The 22,730-nt window shown below is 42.7% G+C and overlaps 1 protein-coding gene across 1 annotated transcript in view; it reads right to left on the reverse strand.

Moving 5' to 3' along the window:
- The window catches only part of TTBK1 (tau tubulin kinase 1), a gene marked incomplete at its 5' end in the record, with an annotated part of 85,938 nt that overhangs the window by 43,347 nt on the left and 19,861 nt on the right, over positions 1-22,730 (reverse strand). The window contains 4 exons of the mRNA XM_082302400.1: positions 702-767; positions 16,043-16,147; positions 17,421-17,561; positions 20,367-20,440. Of these exons, the coding sequence (XP_082158526.1) occupies positions 702-767; positions 16,043-16,147; positions 17,421-17,561; positions 20,367-20,440 (386 nt within the window). The remainder of the gene's footprint in view (positions 1-701; positions 768-16,042; positions 16,148-17,420; positions 17,562-20,366; positions 20,441-22,730) is intronic.

Below are 22,730 nucleotides of genomic sequence, written 5' to 3' on the forward strand. Positions count from 1 at the left end.
AAACACAGAACTTAGAACCACAGAAGATGCTGAGTTGGAAGGGATCCATCAGGATCATTGACTCCAACTCCTGGCCCAGTGCAGGACACCCCAAGAATCATACCCTGTGCCTGAGAGTATTGTCCAAACTTACTGTTTACTGTCTGCAAAGGAACACTACTGAAATAGGACAGAGGAGTGCTTTGAAAAGAATGTTAGATGAGCCTTCTAGAAGCATTTATAATGAAACAGGCCAGACACCATGTAAATCATGGCTCTTTTCAGGAAAAATAAACCTAGCTTTCACTAGGTGGCTCTTCACCTGATGACATGATGGTAATATTAAAAATTACAGATGAAGAATGGATTTGGGGACCTGGCACTTGGTAATTCCTGGCCAAGTTCTGCTAGAAACTATCAGCAAGCAGCCTGGCAGTTAGCCAGATTTCCCCTTCAGTGTGGTTTACTTTTGCCCTTAAAAAGTGTCTGGTAATGTAATAATTACAATTTTAAAGTCTGCCCACTAGAGAGGACCCAGTAACTGAAGCATAATTTTGATTTTACAGTCGACAGCCTTAACTACCTAATGGAAATCTTCTGATATACTAAACTTCTGTAGATAGCAAACCAGAACTCACACCTCTTGCCCCTTTGCTCCTGAAAACAGATTTCTGAGGGGGAATTATCTTACTCATAACTCCTTATAACCCCAAAAGACTCACCCTGTTTTTGTGTGCATTCACGGAGGCATAGCGGACGGTTCCTCGGAAACCAGCAACATTACGAGGCTGGAGGGAGACAAGAGAAGCATCTCAGAAACAGAGCAGATGACTGAATCCCCTGTGCAGCCATCTCCTGAGAACTTCTTGTCTAAACTGCTATTTTGTATGCACCCAGGGGATACAAGGCTCTTACTGCTTCCTTGTGCTCTAGCAGCTAAACAGAGAGTGTTCTCCGATTCTGCATTTCTAGGAAAGCTCACACTACAGAGAAGGCAAGGTGGTTACAGTGCTGTGTTAGAACAGTAACAGTCCAGGCATAGAGATAAGAACATTAACCAGGATCAGATTTTCCTTTTTAAACTTCAGGTCAAGGGAAAAGCTAGTAAAGAAGTGCAAATGCAAAATCGAGTCATGAGTAACATGAGCTAAGCAAAGCCTGAAGGTGGCCTGTTCAGGATGGAAACAGGGATCACCTACTCTGACAGATGACCACACACATTTGCTGACACTGCTGGCCAGCATCAAAAAATTAGGAATCTCTGACTTCCAGAATTCTTGCTTTTTTCCTAGATTCTTCCCAGTATATCCTATCTTTATTTTCTCTTTTTCATGTCCTTGGGAAGTAAAGGCTTGATATAGTGGCTGTGGAAAGGCAGTCCTCCTGTGACTTATTTGTCCCCTGTGGGGACTTTCTCTGCTTTGGGGGCTGAGCAACTGTTCCAACTCTTTCTACTGCTGCCTCCACAAGAACATTAGACCATGTGAGTTCACTTAATGCAGATGTCATTGTTCTGAAAAACTTGCATTTAAATAATGACATCCACCAAATTCTCTTAGCTGAACTAGAAGCACCAGAGTTAACAAGACTTAACAGCAGCGCTTTCAAGATTCTTGTGGTAAACCAGGTTCAGGCCCAGACTTCTTGCATCATAAGGCTAACCTTGGGTAAAGAACTAAACATACTCAAAATTAAGATCCTACTCCAGCAGAAAACCAGGCACATTAATAACAAGTTAATCAAGTAACTTGTCCCACAGAGGTCAGTGGATTCAGGTTTGTTCTTTCAGCTGTGCCTGTGCCTTCAGAACTAGACCTAAAATTCTGTACTTTTATTCTAGGGCACTCTTCTGTCACTTAATATGTACAATTCAGTTGCTTCATTTTGGGTACACGGACGTTGCTCTGAATTTCGATATTCTCAGAAACAATAAAATTTCAAATTTTTTTTAACAGGTTCACCAACACCATGTAACATACCACACCTGCATGGTGTACAATGCAGCTCTTAAGTTACAATGACTCTAAGCAAAAAAAAAGCTGCAAGTCTATCTTACAACTCTTGTATGCTAATCAAATACTCCCCAAAGAGAACCCACATGCACATCCCATGCACTTAATGAAGCATTTAATCTTGCAGTGCACCAACTTGAGCTATAAGAGACTTATTTAGCAGCAGGTAATAGTAGAGATACTATACTTATCATCCTGTACCTCATAGTTCTCAGAACTATGCAATTCAGGATTCCCACTGACAAAGAACTGCAAAATATTTTCCAGAATTCCAGAGAATTCACTGATCTGAGTTCCTGAAAAGCAGAGTACTGGCCACTGGAATACAGCCATCACCATAAATTGGCTCTACATACTCAAAATGTATGAGAGAACATTCCTTTTTTCCATTATGAATGGATGACAGTGTGTTTGGATACTTTTCATGAGCCATAAGGGTGTATTGTGAGCAATTCTAACATGTAACCTGTAATGTTTTCAGAACAAAAATTATTCAAGTTTTGCAGTCCGTGCAAGTACTGAACCAAGTACCACGTGTGCTGGCTTCAGTATGTCAGCAATGTGTCTAAAAATTGTTTTAGATCAATACTTACTATTTCTAGCAGACAGGCTATCTGTGCAGTCTTTTATTAGATCTGTTCTGAAACCAAGCTGAAGCCAGGCAGCTTGCAAGTGTATTCCCCTCCTCTCTCAGAAGCAAAGCAAAAGCCCAGCTTTTGGTGCAGGCCTTTAACCATGCATCTGTCCCACAGCCAACACGACCGGCTGCTCCCGAGCAGTCCCACACCTGAACCCAGAGGATTGTCCCTCCACCCCTCTCTCATGTGGGACCTCAGGGAAGGGAGAGCACTGCAATTGAGCATGACTTTGCAATTGCTTTGACAGGACCTTTAGTGTCCTTTGAACAAAACAGGCAGATGCTAAGTGTGTAACACTGTCTTTTGCTCATAAAGGTTGCACCTCTTTTAACCATATTTGCCTGGCCTGCCAGTCACAAGGAATTGGTCACTGCAATAAAGTATTTTCTAGGCTGTGGAGATACCTTGTTTTCCATCCAAACAAACAGCTCCTCCCTGAGCATTTGTTGTCACACATGCTGCATACCCAACTATTATTGACTTTTCTTCTGAATTCATAAACATTAGTTTTCCAGATGATTTCTTTACACACTTCATTTGTTCCAGTTAATAAACTTCATCCCACCACTGCACTGGTGAGCAGTGGAAAAGAGCCTGGATAAAGCATCCTTGTTGTCCAGACCAATCCACAATTGACACGGAATTGAAATTGTGACAGTTAGGAGCTTCAGACTGTGGAATCATATATAATCCAACTGATTCGAATACCCAAAATTATGAATATATAATAAGCTAGCAAGTTGAAATACAATTTTAAACCACAGACCTTTTTTTATATTTTTTTACACATCAGTATTTCTATAAAAAATGTTATCAAGTGTGTCTCTTCTTTCATTGATATTGTGTCTACCACAAAGCTAAAGTACTTCATTACACAGCACTGCATTGTGTTAGAAGCTTGGTTTAAAATGAGTTTCAGCTTGGGAGACTGTGTTAGATCACTACCACAGAGCAAAACCTACACTCTGTGTTCCTTTCACCGCATTAGCAATGTAGACTACCTCACACACAGAGACAGAACTAGGTAACAAAATCCCGTATGAAGTGGATGCATTTTCCAAACTGCATTCTTTTACACCCATCATTCTCCAGGTCAAACACTCATTTGTATTTCAAGTGCCAACAGTGTCTCCCTCATGAGTCACATGAAGTCTGTCTTTCCTGCACACTCCCTTTTTATTTGAGGAGTGCTCATATTTCCTCATTAATTTGAATCCCTGCTCCTCACACCATGTTCACTCATAGAGATTAAAATTAATCCTTTTGCTTCACTGGCAAAAGGAAACTGGATATTTTGAATGTCCCAGTTTCCAGCTGCCTTCCTAAAAACTTGTATTTGGATGCCAGTACTTTGATCCTGCTGTTTCTTGTGACTGTGCTATTCTCATGACCATGACCACTGGTTCCTCCCCAGCTTTCTGGAAGCCTGTGCAGACACCTCATGAGACGCACCACCTTTGCCCCTGGCAGGCCAGCTGTCATCTAGGATCATTAACCCATCTCTCCTGGAATAAGGAAAAGGATTTTCAGCAGTATGAATGTAAAAAAAAAAAGTTAGCACGGATCGAAGAAAGGTGGTAACGAGACAGAGAAAATGCCACAGATCAAGGAAAGAATTTGGAGATATATCTTGGATAGAAATGGCTTGTTGGAAAGGTTGTGATAAGAAGGAAAAGTGAAAGAAAGCTTTAACTGAACTAAAAGCAAGTATCTCTGTGACCTCTAGGACCTTCTGCTTCTTCAGACAGGCTCGTGAGGGAGATGCAGGGATATGTATCTTCACCTTTTCTGGTGGGGACAATATCCACACCTCTTATGTGCATTTTGACTTTTTAATTTAAACAGCAACATTTTGTAGAATCATTAATGACTGCATCATATTTTATACCCATGGAGTGTCAGAAATGAATAGAGGAAGCTGGAGACAGAAATGTAAGATGAGAAAACTTCCCTCCCCTTGCCTCTGAAACCACAGAATTGACAAAATCACTCTGGCACCACCCAAGTATCTGCCAGCCCCTCAGGCAGAATCCCAAGTGTTCTAGGCCTTTGCATCACATTTAGGTAGCTGTCACGATCCTGCTGAAAAACAAACATATCATGAGGGGAAAAAAGAAAACCTGGTGTAATTTGGACTTCTATATATAACAAAAGCACAAACCAAAATGAAAACCCAGAAGCATGGTGATGGCTCACTCACAACTCATAGCAGAGATGGTTACGAGCAGCGGATGGGAAGCCAACGCATCAAACACAGCCTCAAAAGAAGAGCCCAAAAGAACTGTAAAACAGAGAGAAACCCAAAGAAAAACATGATAAAAAAAACAACAAAATGAGAAAAAAATTAAACAGAAATGAATTAAAAAACATTCAATATTGTATCCCAACAGAAACCTGTGTCTTGTTTAGCTGTTGCCATCTCCCATCACCCTTCCCAGGGCTGCTGGCCCGTCCTGTGCCGAGTTTCATTTAGACACGAAAGACATGAAGCGTTGCGTGACAAATCTGCGTGGTTTGTGAGTGCTCTGTAAGTGGTGAGAGGGGGCCCTCTAGGGAGAACCTTCCCCTGCCTGCATATCACACCTAATAAGTGGAAAAACAAAGCTGAGAGCAGCCATGCAGACAGCCTTACCACAGGTCAGTTGTACACTTCTACTGTGACTTTCCTTCCTACAATTATCTGATGTGTACATCTCCCTTCTTCCCCTAAACAAACTGATCCAATAACCTGCAAGGGGATTTGCTCTCTCATCTCTTGCCCTTTTCATCCGGAGCAAGTTCTAACATCAGCACGTAAGTTCCTAAAAATCAACAGCAATGTCCCCTTTCCTATTTGAATTGTTATGGTTTCTCACCCAAAATATTTGTGTTTTTTCTGCAACCACCACCTTGCTTTCTCACAATCAATCTCCATACAAACAGTGGCTTGCCAACTTTACAGGTTTTACAGCTGCCAGCTTCAGGCATGTTCCCTTTCCCTGGTGACTGCTGCAGTGCTCCACTGCCTGTGGGGGGATGCAGAATGGTGGTTTGGGAGAGAGCAGGATGAAACTCAATGCTGCTTTTAGGCCACATAAGCAGTCATGTCATCTGTGAATGGCAAAGTAGAGAAATCTGAGGGACATCCTCATCAGAGGCAAGAACTAATATTATGTAATATAACCTTAAAAGTCAATTCAGTGACCTGAGGAAAGACCCTGACTGAGAGATACTTATTCCAACAGAAATCAAGTAATCAAAACCAATCCACACAATGGAGTTTCTTATTTGAGTCTTACTGTTCCCCTTTCCTAAAAATGTGCAAATCCTAACAATTCCATAAATTCTGCATGAAATTTAGTTCTGAGGAAGCTATTTAAGTCTCCTGCTATTCTTTCCAAAACAAAAGACATAAAGCAGTTGAGTTAAAACGCCATCACTCCTACTTTACTTTAGGAGAGTTCAAAACTTCCAATGAATTTTAACATAATTAAAGACCAAGATAATTCTGTCTTTCTAAAGAGCATGCACCAACCATCTCATCACATGATTCCTGCACCTGAACTTGTGCTGAAGATGAGAGTGCCTTTCTCACAGTAGAAACAGGGCTAAGAATGAGCTTTTTTTTTTAGTCAAAAGCTTATTTCAGTTGTAATCCTATTATTCAGTTATCATGATTTTTAACAAGAGGACTTTGGCCTCAGAGCTGCACTTGTTTCTTACGTGCGAGGTCCCATAAGGCAACAAGCAGCACAGAATATCCCCACAGAAAGAATGGGGAGTGCTAAGTAAGAAAGATAAGTTTTTAATCTGCTGTAACACAGCAGGGGAACTACTGAAATGGACATGTTTTGGAGTCACATCTCCTTTGGGATTTAGAGCTCAAAATGCTTTCCTGGAGCCAGATGGAGACGATGGTTCTTTTCTATCAAAAGGAAGAAGACAAAAGGCAGTTTTGGCAATCACTGAGATGCAGCACACTGAAGTTCAAACCTCCCCACCCTCTGAACAGACATGAAAGCCACACCTCCCTCCTTCCAGAGTACACTCTCATCCCTAAACCACAGGGTGCTTTGAGATGCAAGTTTAAGAACACACAGGTTGGAAAGGATACCTTTTGCACAGAAGATATGAATAATTATTACCAAGAGGGAGGAAGTGTATGACCTGGCAGCAAATGCACTTACCTGACTGAAGGGAGATCTGACCTGCAATCCAACTCGAATCCAACATTCACTTGCCTAGGGAGCAAAGCCTCTGTTCCCTCATCACTGGCCACAGTAAGAGCTTTATATTCCTCCCTTTGTTTTCCAGTGGGAAGAATAATCAGAGCTTCGAGTGGAATAGCAATGACCAGAAGGAATGACACATTCAGATGTAATGTATACCCCCCTGCAGCTTGGTAGTAAAAGCACTCAGAGATGGAAAATGGGATCTCAGTCCCCTGCAGGTATACATAAAATCTAAGCCTGAGTTGTCTTTCCTTTTCCCTCACCCCTCTAACAGCTGCTGTGTAAAATAAAACCAACAACAACCTGAGCAGATGATCTGAGGCAACCCTCATTGACTCTGGGGCTTCCAGGTGAGGAAAGCAAAGAAACAGCAACATGTAGCAAGATACCAGATTCCCTGCTTGCTAAGAGTTTCAAATCCATCACCTAGTCTGCTTGCCATACATTTAATTTCAAGAGCATGGGATTTCTGCAACTGTGATGTTTTAAACCAGAACATAATCTCCCTTCTCAAGTTCAAATTTGCTACTCCAAAAATGAAAGTAACAATGAGAACCTTAACATAATTTTCATGATGATTTGTTTTATAACTAACCCATTCCCAGAGAAATTGCACTTCTATCGTATATTAAATGTGCAATATTTTTAAGACCTAGGTCCATTCTTCTTCCTTTTCCTCATCTCTGAACAAACATGACTATGCTGTGACTACTTTTTTACAATACAAAGGTTGAGACAAAAATTATGTTCCCTCCCAAGCTAATATAGTAATACAGCTCCACAAATCTGTTATTCTACTCCAAAATGTTAATTCCTTATGTAATATTTCAGATTTACAAGTATTTCAAATACAAAGCAAGTATAAGGCTACTGGGCTTCTATGTTTGTATATTTGGGGTATTAGGATGTAGAAGTTCCTATCCTCTGTGTTATTTTACAGCTCATTTTTCAGTGGGGGAAAAACTACTCAGTAGAAAAACACATCATCATCTCCTCTTCTAATAGCTTGCTCACTGCAGCGAAGTTTATTTTTAATGCTATGCCCAGACATTTGGAAAATAAATACCTTTTTCTCAATAGGCTGACACATTTCTTAAGCCTTCCTCACACTCTTCTGCACAGGCTGTGCACTGTCCTGCCTACACCATCGTCCCTGTGCCCACTGACTCCCAGAGCCGCCCTCGTGCATGTGCAGTCTCTCCAGCAAGGCACTGCAAACTACTGCAGTGCAGTCTGAGCCACAAGGAGATCGAGATCTAATCAATGAGCTGCAGCTGACTAAGCTAAAATAAAATGCTTGCTGAGCAGAACAGTCCCCTGTCATATCCTGCAATAAGGCTTCAGGAAAACATAGCCTCTATTTTCAAATAAATAATTAAGATCAAGCTGCTAAACCCTTGAACACTTTCAATTAATATTTGTGGAGCCACAGGGATTATGATTCTGAAGTCAAGGTGCCCCAGACAGAGGAAAGACACAATGCTTTCTGTACTGCATGTGACAAAACTGGCAGAGCTGAGCAACGATCAAGGAGCTCTTGTCCAAAACCTGACCTACATTAGCAGAGAAGACCTTCATGACTCAGAACACCTCCATTACATAAGCATATGTTGTTCATCATCTGCATAATAATGTTTATGTTCATTTCCCCCTTCAAGTTCAAATCTTCTTCTCAGCCTTAGCTCTCCACATCAAACAGATTCTGCTAGTCCAGCTCTCTGCTATAAAAATTAATGCAAGATGAAAAATTTGACCTGTGCACAAGCTAAAGAAGAAAATTCTACATATTTAAAAAACCAACAGTTTTTCAGTTCATTCCTAGTTGCTTAAGTTCTGTTGTCTTAAGATGTGCACTGACACTGACTGCTGATACTGCTGCATGGCAAAGGTGGCTTGTACAACCGGGATGTCACAGTGAATAAACCTGCTCACGTCTCTATCTGAACCACAGCAGAAGGTTGCAGCTAGGGGAAATAACAGTTAAAACCCTAAAAAAGATCATTGCATCCTGTAATATCAAATTTGTTACAAAAGGCCTTGGGATTCTCCACAAAATGGACTTTTTGGGTGGGAGGGAATAAGGGAAGGGGAGGAAATTGGGAACAAAAAACTGGACTTAGTTCTCAGAAGAGTATCCACCAAAACTGCAAGCACTTATTAATGGGCATTTTACAGACTTTAATAAAATTCCTTTCATTCATCTTCTTGTGCATGTTACAGTCACAATCTTTTCAATCCCTCAAACACGAGTTTGTCATTACTGTCTTCTGAATACTGCTTAGATCTGCAACACCTTTGAAACTGGATGGGTGGTATCTTATGCATCATCAACTGTTATCTCATCTAGATTTGTACAAAGGCACTAAAAAGGTGGTGTAGTTTTCATCATCCTATTCCATACGGACCATAACAATTGCATTACTGGCTCTCTTCATCTCTGGCAACCTGTCTCCAGTCCCAAAGAAGACGCTTCTGGATATCCTACAGGTAGGTCACAGAGGGGTGGGCAGATGCATTCTGTTTCATCTGGCATGTGCAGTACTCATTTTTAAAAGGCATAATGTTGGTTTAGACCCCACACACCAGAAGGAAAATTTGACACTCTCCTAAAGAACAAAATCAGCAGAAATGTAACTAGCTGGGCTAGCTACCTTTCTAATTAGGAACAGTCTAGACAGCTTTTCTAAAGAAAAGTAGCATATCACCAACAGTGTTCTCTGCAGCATTTGTGCATACAGGCAAGGGCAAGCTAGTCCATACAGTACAGCTGAGTTTTCAAAAACATCAGCCCCTCAGAAGGTCCACACTACAAGAAATTGCACTGCAAAATACGTTGCTCTCTCGTTTGAGTTGTGCCAGCTATAGTTGCCCTTTAGAAAGGCAATAAACAAGGAGTTTTGAAATCAGCCAAATTCAGAACATGACTTCCTTTATACCAAAGTTTAACTGCGAGGTTCGTTCTTGATGTTTAACAAAAACTTTGGCATGAAAAGCATGAAAATTTTGATTTAATTTTTCCTGCTCTTTATGGCATTTATAAGCAGCACAGTAAACTGCGAACTAACAGAGCTGTAGCAGCTGTGACAGCACTTAACAAAGCAAGGGTGTGAGGGAGCCCAGAAACTTCACTCAGGACCGTGTGGGTCTCACTGGACCTGCAGTAATGGTGGTGATGGGCCACAGGGCCTGGTTCCCCACATGAACAACAGATCTACAGAATCTTCACAGAGCCTCTGGAAGGGAAAATCAAGAACCCTGCAATGCAAGGAAAAAGGGACGCTAGCAGTTAGCGCTCAAAGGAGTAACAGATGGATATTCCCAAGAGAAGGGAAAGCTGGCAGCAGAAGGGAGGCTCCTGCCCCACATGCAGATCTGCAGGTGCAGAATAGATTAAGTATCCTAGGAACTGGTGAGGAGGAACAAAACCTTGCCAGGGGAGCTATGTGAGCCTGAATCAAATGCCCATACAGGGAAGCAAAGGTGACTGATGATCACTGAAGATTCCTTCCTGCAGGAAATAGAAGTCCCCATCTACTGACCTAATTCAGCGTCTCAAGAGCTTTGTGGCTTGTTGGGAGCCTGGATATGGGATAATAAGGACAAATTGCCAAGTTTGTGTGGCCATCTGACTATTAACACTTGCAGCTACTTCATGGGAACACCAAAAGCACCTGGTTTTCAAGAGCGACCTTGAGTATTCTAAGAGTGACTACAGACCTCGAGGCATGGGGATCTGCAGGTTCTCCTCCTAAATCCTGCCGGGGAGTGGGAGAAGCTTAGGTAGCAGAAGATGCATTGTGCAAGTCAACACCAAGCTGTCAAAGACAGGGCTTTGGCTTCTATGACCACAGGTCCCTCTTTGAGGAAAAAAAAACTGTTGGCACAAGAAGGGACCCATTTGACACAGTAGCAAGAGCATCTCTGCCAAGACTTTGCATCTCATCAAATGGCCCACCTCAAGTGCCTGTCCAAAACCACCAACACGTGTAACAAACAGCAGCGGTTAGTGCTCTATGTGCCACTGCAAATCTATGATCTCACTGGGATTGTAGAGACTTGGTGGGACTGCTTGCATGGCTTGAGCACTGCAATGAACAGCAAAAAAGGACTGGGAAGGCAAGCAGGTGCATTTTCACAGGAGTGGATTGAATGTACGAAGCTTTCTTTGGAGCAGGGGATGGGACAGTCACCACTGATGGGTAAGTGATCATTACAGGTAGCGTAATTAGTTGTAGGCACCTGTTACAGACTGCCTGATCAAGAATTAAAAATAGATGAAACATTCTTTACAAAACTGAAGGAAGCCTTGCAATTGCAAGCCCTGGGAGGCTTGAATTACTCCTATATCTACTGCTCCTGCACCTGTATGTTGCAGAGACAATACAGCAGGGTGAAGCAATCCAGGAGTTTTTTGGTGAACATTGAGCAGAACCAGAAAAACAAGAAATGGAGGTTTGTAGTCATAACAGAAGGACAACACTGAAGAAAAGCACAGTTTCCTGGGGGACCTGGTGGACAACAAACTGTCCATGGGCCAGCAGTGTCCTGGGGGACAAGAAGGCCAGTGGTATCCTGGGCTGCATTAGGAAGAGCATTGCCAGCCGGTTGAAGGAGGTGATCCTGCCCCTCTACCCAGCCCTGGTGAGGCACATCTGGGGTGCTGTGTCCAGTTCTGGGCTCCTCAGGACAAGAGAGACAAGGAGCTCCTGGAGAGGGTCCAGCAGAGGGTGGCAAATGATGAAGGGACTGGAGCCCCTCCCTTCTGAGGAAAGGCTGAGGGAGCTGGGCCTGTTCAGGCTGGAGAAGAGACACTGAGAGGGAACCTCATCCATGTGTGTCAGTGTCTGCAGGGAGGGCTCAGAGGATGGAGCAGGCTCTGCTCGGCGGTGCCGGGCAATGGGACAAGAGGCAGCGGGCAGGAACTGAGGCACGGGAAGTTCCACCTGACCATGAGGAAGAGGTTCCTCACTGAGCAGTGCCCGAGCACTGGGACAGATTGCCCAGAGAGGCTGCGGAGCCTCCCTCACTGGGGGTATTCAAGAACCATCTGGATGCAATCCTGGGCCATGTGCTCTGGGATGACCCTGCTTGAGCAGGAAGGCTGGATCAGATGCCCCACTGTGGTCTCTTTCAACTTTACCCACTCTGAATCTGTGTGTGATTCTTTCCATGATCAGATCACGCACCCAAAGTTTGGAAGTCTCAGGTTCAAAAACTTCCTCTCCTACAGGAGTTCCTGCATTCTCACTTGATAACAGAATACCACAAACACCATGTATTTAAGCCACAGGTGGAATGTGAGCAGGCATATTGAAATCCCTCTCATTTAAGCTTTACACCTGTGCACAAAATTAACATATATTCCATAGAGGGATGTTGGGAGACTCAGAGCACTGGAGAAGGCCCTGTTTACTGTGACTGAGTAATTTTTCCACTGTCTTTTTGTCAGAAAACGTAAGTCTTGAGCACCAAAAAATGTTACTAAGCTTAATGAACCAGGGATACTTTGTGAATTTATAACTGACAGTGCACCCTTGAGAAATGGAAAACTTCAGGTCAAACATACCTTGCTGAATACAGATGACAGATCTTAACCACAATTTGCCACCTTTTAAACAGGAGAGAGTGTGGCTTAGAGAGGCAGGGAGGAGCAGTAAGAAATCAGCATCGCCTCTAGCAGTTCTGGCAAGCTGCCTGTCAGTTCCTTGCTCAGGAACTTGTCCTTGCAAGTGTTTGAAAACAAAACACACTGAAAATATTATTTTTTGTCCACTAGCAGTCTATCCTGTTTTTCATAATAGCCAGAGTCCCCCTTGCTAGCCAGGATGTTGGCTGTGATCCAAATGCCAGAAATGCTGCTGGTAGCCAAAGGGCCTTTAGCCAGGCCCTAAGGAGCTCCCAGCACACCACGGACACCACATGGCTACAGGACCAATGCACATCTGCTCTGCCTGTCCAAAGGAGTAACTATCAAAGACTGACTTCTACAACCTGCAAAGAAATATCAAATAACGAGACTGTGGAGCACAACTGAGCTTCCCTGATTGCCAACAGAGTGGAAAAAAAGTTGCTAATGCTTCCTTACACACCTTCTGGCCCCAACCATCTTCTGTCTTTATAGAGCAATGTAAGTTCCTACAGACTGTTACCCAGCAGACTTTGTAACATGTGGCAATGGGCAAGCAGTAGAGGGGTGAGACCATTCCTATGAAAACAAATCCATATCACAACAGCTTTTCTCCAAGGACTAGCATTTGTGCTAATATTAGCATCCCACATAAGGGAGATCAGTTTTGTTTTCCTCGAAGCACAGGATAAACTCAGATTCAGAATAAATCTGGATTCAGTTACATCAAGTGGACCGTAACCTTGCAAATGCTGAGCTATCAAGTTAAACTGTCAAGTAGCCATCCTCCATACAGACATGGAAACCAAACCCATAACACTCATCAAAGGCTCAGCAGAGTAACCTCTCCCTAGGAAAAAGCTGCTGGGATAGCCCTTAAAAGGAGGCCTGGGAAGCCAGAGTGGTGACAGCTGAGGATGGAGAAAACTAATGCTTAATGAAGATTATGCAGAGTAGAAATGATCCCCCCTCAAAGTTTTAATCAATCTCTAGAAAATTAGAGGCAAGCGGTAAGTTAAAAAAAAACCAAAAACCCAACAAATCCACAGCATCCTAAACACCTGGCTCATTATCTGTATTACTAGAAAGTCATTCAGAGTCTTTCTGAAATGGTGATAAATAAGATTGAAGCTCTGAATTTCAGAGGATATGAAAACAACTAATACTTTCATGGTATTATTCATAAAGTATGACAATGCTTCTGAAACTGTAGGAAACTGCAGAGAACCTACGTGAGCAGAAAACTTCCATTAAAAAACTGAATATGACTGAAAGCAAAATCCAGACATGCTTCCAAAAAAGAGAGTGAGCCCCTTCCCTCACCTATCTTGTGTATTGTACCTCAGAACCAAACCACAGAAATACTAGGCTCAGGATGATTATGTTATAAATGTATTCTTCATGGATAAATGAATGGAAAGAGAATGGAGAAAAAAGAATTTACCTTACTGGCTTGAAATAATCTCTTTGGTGAAATAAGTGATAAAGTTCTTATTTAAAAAAAACCAAACACAAAACCACCACAAAATTTCTCATTTCTCTTGCCTTCATACCACCCTACACCTCCATCTCCAAGTGCATCACTTGGGCAGCAATCACACTGTGCTTCTCCAGACAAATGCCTCGGTCCGATAAGTGGGACTCAAAGTGGTATCAGGCAGCAGGGACACAAAAGGACCAAACAGCCCAGTGACTACTGCATAATGTTAAAAGGCATTGAAGTGAATATTTATGAGGTTTTTTGCTGTATCATTTCTGTCAAAAAGCTTGACCCCCTGAAGTGTGGCATGGGAGAATAGGTACATTAGGTATATGAGACTTTACCCTGTATGATCCTCCCATATCCCAAACAAACGGAGACTTTTCACTACTTTCAGGAGAGCATACTCCCACCCCCTGGAGATTGTATATATCTTTTTAAGAAAAGATCATATGTCATTCATCCTTCTATGAGACACATCTGTGGCAAGCAAGCAATCAACCACCAGACTGACCAGAACAAAGACCAACCTTCTCAGAGTCCTGCACTCTGACAAAGCCCCCGCTCACCCACACCAACCCAAGCAGGACATGGCTTGTATGACACAGCTGAAGAATCTTTTCCCCTGGAAAATGTCAAGGCTGGATGTAGAGCTGTTTCTAAAAATAGGGCCTGGGAGCAAAATAAAAGTGAAGTAATTTAAATTATGGTAAGAAAGGAACAAAATAGAGGATACAAAAGAAAAGACACTGGGAAAAATTAATTTCTTTAATTGTAAAGAAAGAACAATGTTCAAACAATGGGACTTGAAATACAGATGTAAACTATAATTACTTCATTAAGAAATAAAGAAATTTTGCAGAAAAACAACTGTCAGTTTCAGTCTGTAATGGACTTGAATTCTGACTGCAGAAAGAGGAACGGAGGGGGGCCACATTTTGTAAAGGGCAATATGGAGAAGGGTTATCCCCAAACTATAAAGCATTGATGAAGAAGTCCAGTAGTATGTAATGAGTGTCTTTCTAAGAATAAGATGGAGGCACAACCTTTGGAGCTGCTCCCAACTACAGGGAAAAAGAAAACTGAAAAGACTTACAAAAGAACAAAAAAAAAAAAAAAAAAAAAAAAAAAAAGAAGAAAAAAAGAAAAATTCCTCAGCTTAATTAATCTACTAAGGACACAAAATCTGCTCAGTAGCCTTTGCTTTTTTCCCACTGCCCAGCAATACCCGGCACTACAGAGTCTCTGTATTTAGCTAGCACATTATCAACATTTTCCAGAACAACAATTATCTTGCAGATGGAAAAGGTGTGCAGACCAAAAGCTGTAAGCCTAGGATGATAAACAGAGATTGTATGAGCGCTCTCTGCTTGCACTGTGTTCTGAAATACATCTAGGAATTCTCTGACAGATCCCAGAATACCTGAAGCTTTACACATCCTTATGAGTGACCCCAGATAACATTGTGCTGGTAAAAGAACTGAAGATAAAACCCATATTACATGGCACAGAGAATGCCCCCTGCCCATACCTCCCCTCCAGGCAGGCACACTGAAATATCCCTGCTAGGAAATCTGGACAGAGTCAATAAACATAAAACCAAAGCCACAAAGGGTGAGAACAGCATTACAGGTTGCAGCTCACAGTAAGTTCAGCCTCAGAGATCAGGTCAGCCTCTAACTTCTAGCACACTTTTTTATAAAAAGCTTTAAGAATATACCAACCTGTTTCCCCAGATCACAGAGAACTGAACTAGACCAGTCCCCTGGGGCTACAGAAGTTACATGGCCAGCACTGGGCTCACCCTCTTTGTTAGTCCATATTTTACTCAGTAAGTATTGCAAGCCTGTGGAAAACATGATAATCCTAAAGGAAATTAAAAAAAAAAAAAAGCCACACATCTGGTAAGACAAAATCAAGCATCCCTTCTCAGATCCCCAACTCAGCTGAAGTCACCTGCTGCTTCTCACCTTGCAGAAAATGTAGCCCAGTATAATGACCATGCACAACAACAACAAAACAAACAGAACCACAAAACCTTTCCATTCCTAATCAGTTGCAGAAATGGAAAAAAAACCTCCTTGAAATGTACTTACTGGTCGGACTTCCCCAGTAGTGTTGGTGTACTGCCGGGCCAGACCAAAGTCTAACATGTAGCACTTCCTGTATGTTGAAGGTAAGCGGCCCATGGCAAAGTTGGACTGGACAAAGAAGCAAAGAAAGAAAGTCAAATTGATGCCAGCAGCTTGGGGAAGGTGGCCATTTGTTGGCAAAACTTTATCATGCAGCTCCACATGCCTCTGGTGGAAACAAGTCAGAGATTAATTTTAAGATGCACCTTAAACATCATGATTAGAGAACCACTGCCTTGATGAAAAGTTCACTTCACAGATAAGAGACTGTGGAGTCTCAAAATTGCTAGAATTCACATTAGCTGAGCTAAATTTCAGCTGCTCTGAGAAAGAGCTACATTTAACACCACTAGCTCTGCAGTGAGAGCTCCATGACTTGCATAACAGGCTGGAGTTATTGTAGACAAATACTTCTGTTCATGGTTTAGCTGCTAGCATGAATTATTCTGCCCTAACTCCCAGAATCTCCATTTACTGTATTGTATTGCCTAGATCTATCTGAACGTTCAGGCATATAGAAACCACCAGGCTTGGTTCTTAGTAAATAAACCAACAAAAAGCAAATGGAGCAGCTCATTTTTTTTTTTACCTCAATCTTAAAGTTCTATCCTTTACCATAATGGATGTCCACTAAAGGATTTGTAGCTAACCACATCAGTTACTGGTTTTCAGCTGAATCTGGTCAGCCAAAAGCAGCTGATTTTAAAAGGAGCAAATGAGTTTGCTAGAAGGAAGCTGGTCTCAGGTATGATGTAGCAACAAGTGTTCAGGTCAAGTAGTGAAGAGCTGTAGGAACAAGACTGGCTTCTCCAATGAGACTTGGAATTACTGTGCTTTGCCCAGGCAGATGACCAACCGTGTGACTGTGTTTCTGACAGCGGAAACTGTGCTCCAATTCTTTTGGCAATCACTCATACAGGATTAAGAGTATGATTTAGCTTAGTCAAACACATGAATTAGCATTTATTCAAGTGATGCATCACAGAACAAGACTTCCTTTCTGAACAACTTTTACGGTGATAATTGGCTGGACTCCAAAGGACCATTCAGAACTAGATTGCTTCATCATGGGATCTTGACTGGTGCAAGCATGACTGACAGCTACCAACCCACCATGGAGCAGCCTCTGCCAATAAAAGCTGGTTTGCTAAGCACTTAAAGGAAGGACAATACTATATTACTATTCTGTACCTCTAGGAAGTAGCCAGCATATCAGACAGTGGGAGTGTGCAAGGAGGCCTAAATGTATCTGCTGAGACCTGCCCATACTCAGACTGTCTTTACTGACTCAAGCAAAACAGACAGACATACAACCAAAAGGAAAATTTCCAAAACCACATACAGGCTTGATGTCACGATGCAGGAATCCCACAGAGTGAATGGCTTCTATTGATTCCAGAATCTGTTTGCCCAATCGCAGCGTTGTGCTCAGTGTGAAAGTCCCTCGAGGCTGACTCCTTCTGAGATCTGCAAGATTTCGGCCCTGAAACAGTCAATAAAACACTTAAACCATCACACAAAAGCAGAGCCTTTCACAGCTGTGAGTTCTAACATGCAACCCCAAAAAAGCAGACATGCTACTCAGAGCGGTGCTCACCTCATGTCTGCTTTATTTCTTGCATAAGATCTTCCAGCAGTCCGTTTTAGCTTTTAAGTGATGCATTTGCTGATAAGATACCAGACTGTTATCTTGGGAAATCAGCTGGTCACTATTTGTGCAATAGGCACAGCATGGACAGCAAGCAGTGCCTCAGACTGTAGAGACCAGCATCTCCTTACTGTTAAACTCAGACCATACAGAAGCTGATTTAAGAACAACCTCTGACTGTTCTCTGAGCCATCCAGAGATTAAAGCAGTACAAATTCGATAAGCAGGTCATGATGCTGCAGTTTCATCAGAAACTTCCTAGCACACATTGTCTGGTTCAAGCTCAAGCCAGCATTGTTGTGGCAACACCACAATGGGGAAAGTTGTCTATCAAGAGAATCATACCCAAAATCAGAAGAGGAGGATTTTTCCACTGACTTAATACTTATCAAAACAAATTGCTAATTTACCTCCAGTTAATTAAATTTCTGAGGAAAAACAAAAAGGCTACCAGCTATGCATGAAAACAAAGAAAATTTAGGAAAAAAAAAGGAAAAAAGGGCAGAGTAAATGCAAGAAAAATCCCAGTCTTCTTAGATGTCTGTCATCTCAGTTTTGTCTATACCTCTTTAGCATTGTAAAGAGAAGCTACTAAAATGATTGTATTCCATGGCAAGTGCTCTTCTAATCCACAGAACAAATGCATTTAGCAACTCATTAAAAACATTAGGAATAAGAGTCTGCTGTTTCAGAGAGCATGCATCAAGAACAAAAGCTACAGGGACATGCTGTTCATTACTATGCTTTAGAGTCTCCTGATTCTGCTTCTGTGAAGACATCTATAGAAGACATCTATCATCTATAGAAGACCTATGCTTATAATATAAGTCCACATGAATTCGAACAAAATTCCCAACAGCAAATATATAAAAGATTCCAAACAGTTGAGGAGAAAACAGAGATTGCTCTCCAAATGCCAATTCTTCATCCACCCATTTCCAGTTCTCAAGTTATTTACGGACATTAAAGTGCCAGCTGGCCCATGTAGAATATGACAAGTCTCTCAAATTGTTTTGAGCCATGTTTCACTTCAGGCTCTGGACCCTTGAAGAATCACACCTGATACAGGCCAGCTCATAGATACAGTTCAGGCACAGCAGCCCACCCAGGTTTGCTCCTTAACATGAACAAAATCAAGCTAAATCACCTCTCTAGTGCTTAACTTCTTGAATTTCTGTGACACTTCACTAGAGGCAGCACAGCTTTGTCATCGCTATCCTGAAACATCCAAGTTACTGAACTGACAGCAGATCTTGCTTTCCACTGTAAAGCTGTTCCTTGAACACCAGCTCTCTTATCCAATGGTAACATGGAAAGCAAGACTCGTTTTTTTCAGGGCTGCACACTGAAACGTGCCATAAGTTTCCCCAGCTGCTACTGCTACCAGGAAAAGACACAAAATGAGCACTATTTTCCAAATAAACACTGTCAGGCTGATTACAGAACAGAGCAGATGCAATGAGTTGCAAAGCTTAAGAGTGGAAGCTGGTGACTGAAGAGAAATGGAGAACTGCAGTACACAACAGTCGAGGGACACATGATAAACCATGTCTCAGCAGGTCTTGAAGGAGAATTTTAGCCTGAAGAGTGATGGTGCAAAACTAGCTAATGCTTTGTATACCAGTGTCTTCATCTGCAAATAATGAAATTATTTTTAGCTCTGCCTACTCTACGAGCTCAGTTACATAGTCAAGAACAAACTAGAAAGAGAATTCATGCAGAAAATTTTTTTTCCAAGGTTAAGTCCCTTCTATCAGGCTTGGTAAGGACAGGATTGGGTAGAAGCCTTGTTCTTCCATGAGGTCCAGGCCAGCCCCTTCATGATTCATATTCACACTCACACTGCAGCAGCAGCAATAGCCAGGGTTGTTTAGAGAGCAAAAGGATTTTTTCTATCCATAACAGTAGTTGGGATGCCAATGGTACATAAAAGGCAAACCCAAGCACCAGGAGTTTACTGGTTTTATACAACTGTCTTGCAAAGCAGAACTACAAAAGAATCAGAAGATTATTTTAAAGAAGTACTCGGATCTGCTGGTACCTGCTTTACTTCATCTACCCTGTCTAGCAGTGCAGTCACCGTGTAGTAGCTACCCAAGTATTTGCCCTTATTGACTTGGTATCAGCAGCATTCAAACAGGAGTAAACACTTCCACAGCAGAAGCTGAGTTACTGATGAGCTTGGGAGAGACAGAGGAGCCAGAGATCACGGCCTTTCACAGAGAAACTGTGCTGCTGCTGTGACACCACTGCTCTCACTCTGAGCTCTGATACAAGACATATTTTGAATGCTGCATCACAGCTCAGCAGGAGGTATTTCAAAGAGCTGCCACTGCTGCACAACGCTGTGGGTTGCTCCTGGGAGCATTCTGAATTGAGTGCTTTCCCTCAGAAAACTGACAGAAAGGCATCTTAAACAGAAAAGCAGACCTATGAAATATTTTAGCACATACTGACGACTGGAGCCATCCCAAGGGTTATCAGAGCAACACCACCCCTTCTCACTGTCTTCCATTCCATCCTCTTTCTGTGTCCAACCAAGTCTTTACACCACTGCTTGGCCTTATTCTCTCAGTGTAAATCCTTCTCAGTGATGCCATCTCTACTGGACAGACGGGAGAGGCGAAGAACAGAACTCACCTGAAGCTGCATGACCACGTAATTAAACTTTTCATTTCTTCCACAGCCAATAAATCTGCAAACATGATCCTTCCCTGAAAAGAAACAGAAATGAAGAGAATAGAACATAAGATAACAACCTGTAATCATGATGTTCAGAAAAATGGTTTCTGATTCAGGGCTGGTACCCATAAAGTGGTATCAAGTAAGGAGTTTTGCATAACAAATTGAGCTCAGCTCATTACACCAACTTTATTCAGTACAAGCTGACTTGTACACACAACCACCACACTGACCTACTAGCACTGCTTACCCTGAAAGAGCTAATCTAATACTACCTTGACATGAACAAACCCTGACTTTAATAGTCAGAGACACCTGGAAAAGAAAGATGCTTATGGAAATACTCCATTGAAACATTAAAGCAATTTTATAACAACAGAAGGAAAAAAATAGGGGCCATTCTGTGTCAAGTTTTGGCATGATATTAGTACAAACTACACCTGTTCAGGCAAAATCAAACTAACTCAGCTACCCCACAATACACAGCTGGTCCTCGGGGGGGGAGTGGAGGCTGTGGTTTCAGACCCTGACCTGTAATGGATTTGTGATAGTTTGCTCTCTGGATTCTCGGAAGGGGAAGGAAGAGGAATGAGTTCCCCTAATAGCAGACTGCTGATAACAGAGTAAAGGTTGATGTACATCACAATGGTGAATTCTTGGTTCCTGGTGGGGTTTCTAAGCAGGGAAGGGGGTGAGTATCATTGCATAACTTTACCCTATGTTTATTTGTAGCACTTGAGCAAGGATGATTTGAATTAGTTTTTAAACCAAAGCTTATTATTTAATAATTAATTAATTCCCAATTTTAAAGAAAAAAAGAGAAGAACATGAACACAGAGTATTGAGTAACTGCACTGCCTGTAGCACCCTCAGCGCCCTGCTATTGCTGTCACTGTGTGCACCACAGGCCTGGGGCATCAGAAACTGCTGGGGACAGCAAGACATGATGGAATAGGGACGTGGAGAGCAGCAGGAGACAAAGGAAGGAGCAGCTTTCTCACTGGAGAACCAGAGCTTTGGCCAGAGCAGTACACATAGCTGTGGAACATGGAGCTCCATCCCAGGACCCTCAGTAAGAGCATCAAGAGCCTTCAGGTCCCAGCAGCATCCCACACCAGAACAACCACACTCTCTCTCCTACCATAAGGAGATAAAAGAGCTGCTGGCAACCAGAACTGGAGGGATAGAGGCCCTAACTACTCCTTAATCCCTTTGGAAGAACAGATTTAAAACAAACAAACAAACCAACCCCAGTTCTAGTATCCACCTGTATCTGGTTAGATGAAGAAGAAGGTTATGTATTTGCAGATCCTTCATGTCTCTGGCATGGACATTATCCAGTCTCAGGACTGAATATGCAAGACCATGCCGAAACCATCAAGGAATGTCACAAGCCACCATACTTCAGGAAAAGATACTCAGAGATGAGGAAAGTATTCTCTTCAGTATGTGACAGAATCTTCTGAGTTGGAAGGGACCCAAAATGATCATCGAGTCCAACTCCTGGCCCTGCACAGGACGATCCTCAAGGGTCACACCATGTGCCTGAAAGTATTGTCTGAACACCTCTTCAGCCCTGTCAGGTTTGGTGCTGTGACCACTGCCCTGGGGAGCCCATTCCAGTGCCCAAGCACCCTCTGGGTGAAGAACCTTTTCCTGATATCCAACCTCAGCCTCCCCTGACACAACTCCAGGCCATTCCCTTGGGTCCTGTCACTGTTCACCAGAGAGAAGAGATCAGTGCCTGCCCCTCATCCTCCCCTCACAAGGAAGTTGTAACTGCAATGAGGTCTCCCCTCAGTCTCCTCCAGGCTGAACAGATCAAGCGACCTCAGCTGTTCCTCACATGGCTTCCCCTCAAGGCCCTTCACCATCTTCATTGCCTTCCTTTGGGCACTCCCTAACAGGTTTATATCTTTTTTCTATTGCAGTGCCCAAAACTGCCCCCAACACTCGAGGTGAGGCTGCCCCGGTACAGAGCACTGGACAATCCCCTCCCTTGCCCTCCTGGCTGCCAGGGCACTGCTGACTCATGTTCAACTCGCCATGGACCAGGACTCCCAGGTCCCTCTCCAAGGCACTGCTCTCTGGCTTCTCATTCTCCAGTCTGTACATCCAGGGCTGCACCATCCCAGGTGCAGAATCTGCCACTTCCCCTTGTTGAACTTCCTATGGCTAGTGATTGCCCAGTCCTCTCATTTGTCCAGGTCTCTCTGCAGGGCCTCCCTGCCCTTGAGGGAGCCAACAGTGCCTCCCAGTTTTGTATCATTTGTGAACTTGCTTAGTATCCCCTCCAGTCCTGTGTCCAGGTCACTGATGAAG

The sequence above is a fragment of the Coloeus monedula genome, assembly GCF_965178545.1.
Source record: "Coloeus monedula genome assembly, chromosome: 2".
Lineage (NCBI taxonomy): Eukaryota > Metazoa > Chordata > Aves > Passeriformes > Corvidae > Coloeus > Coloeus monedula.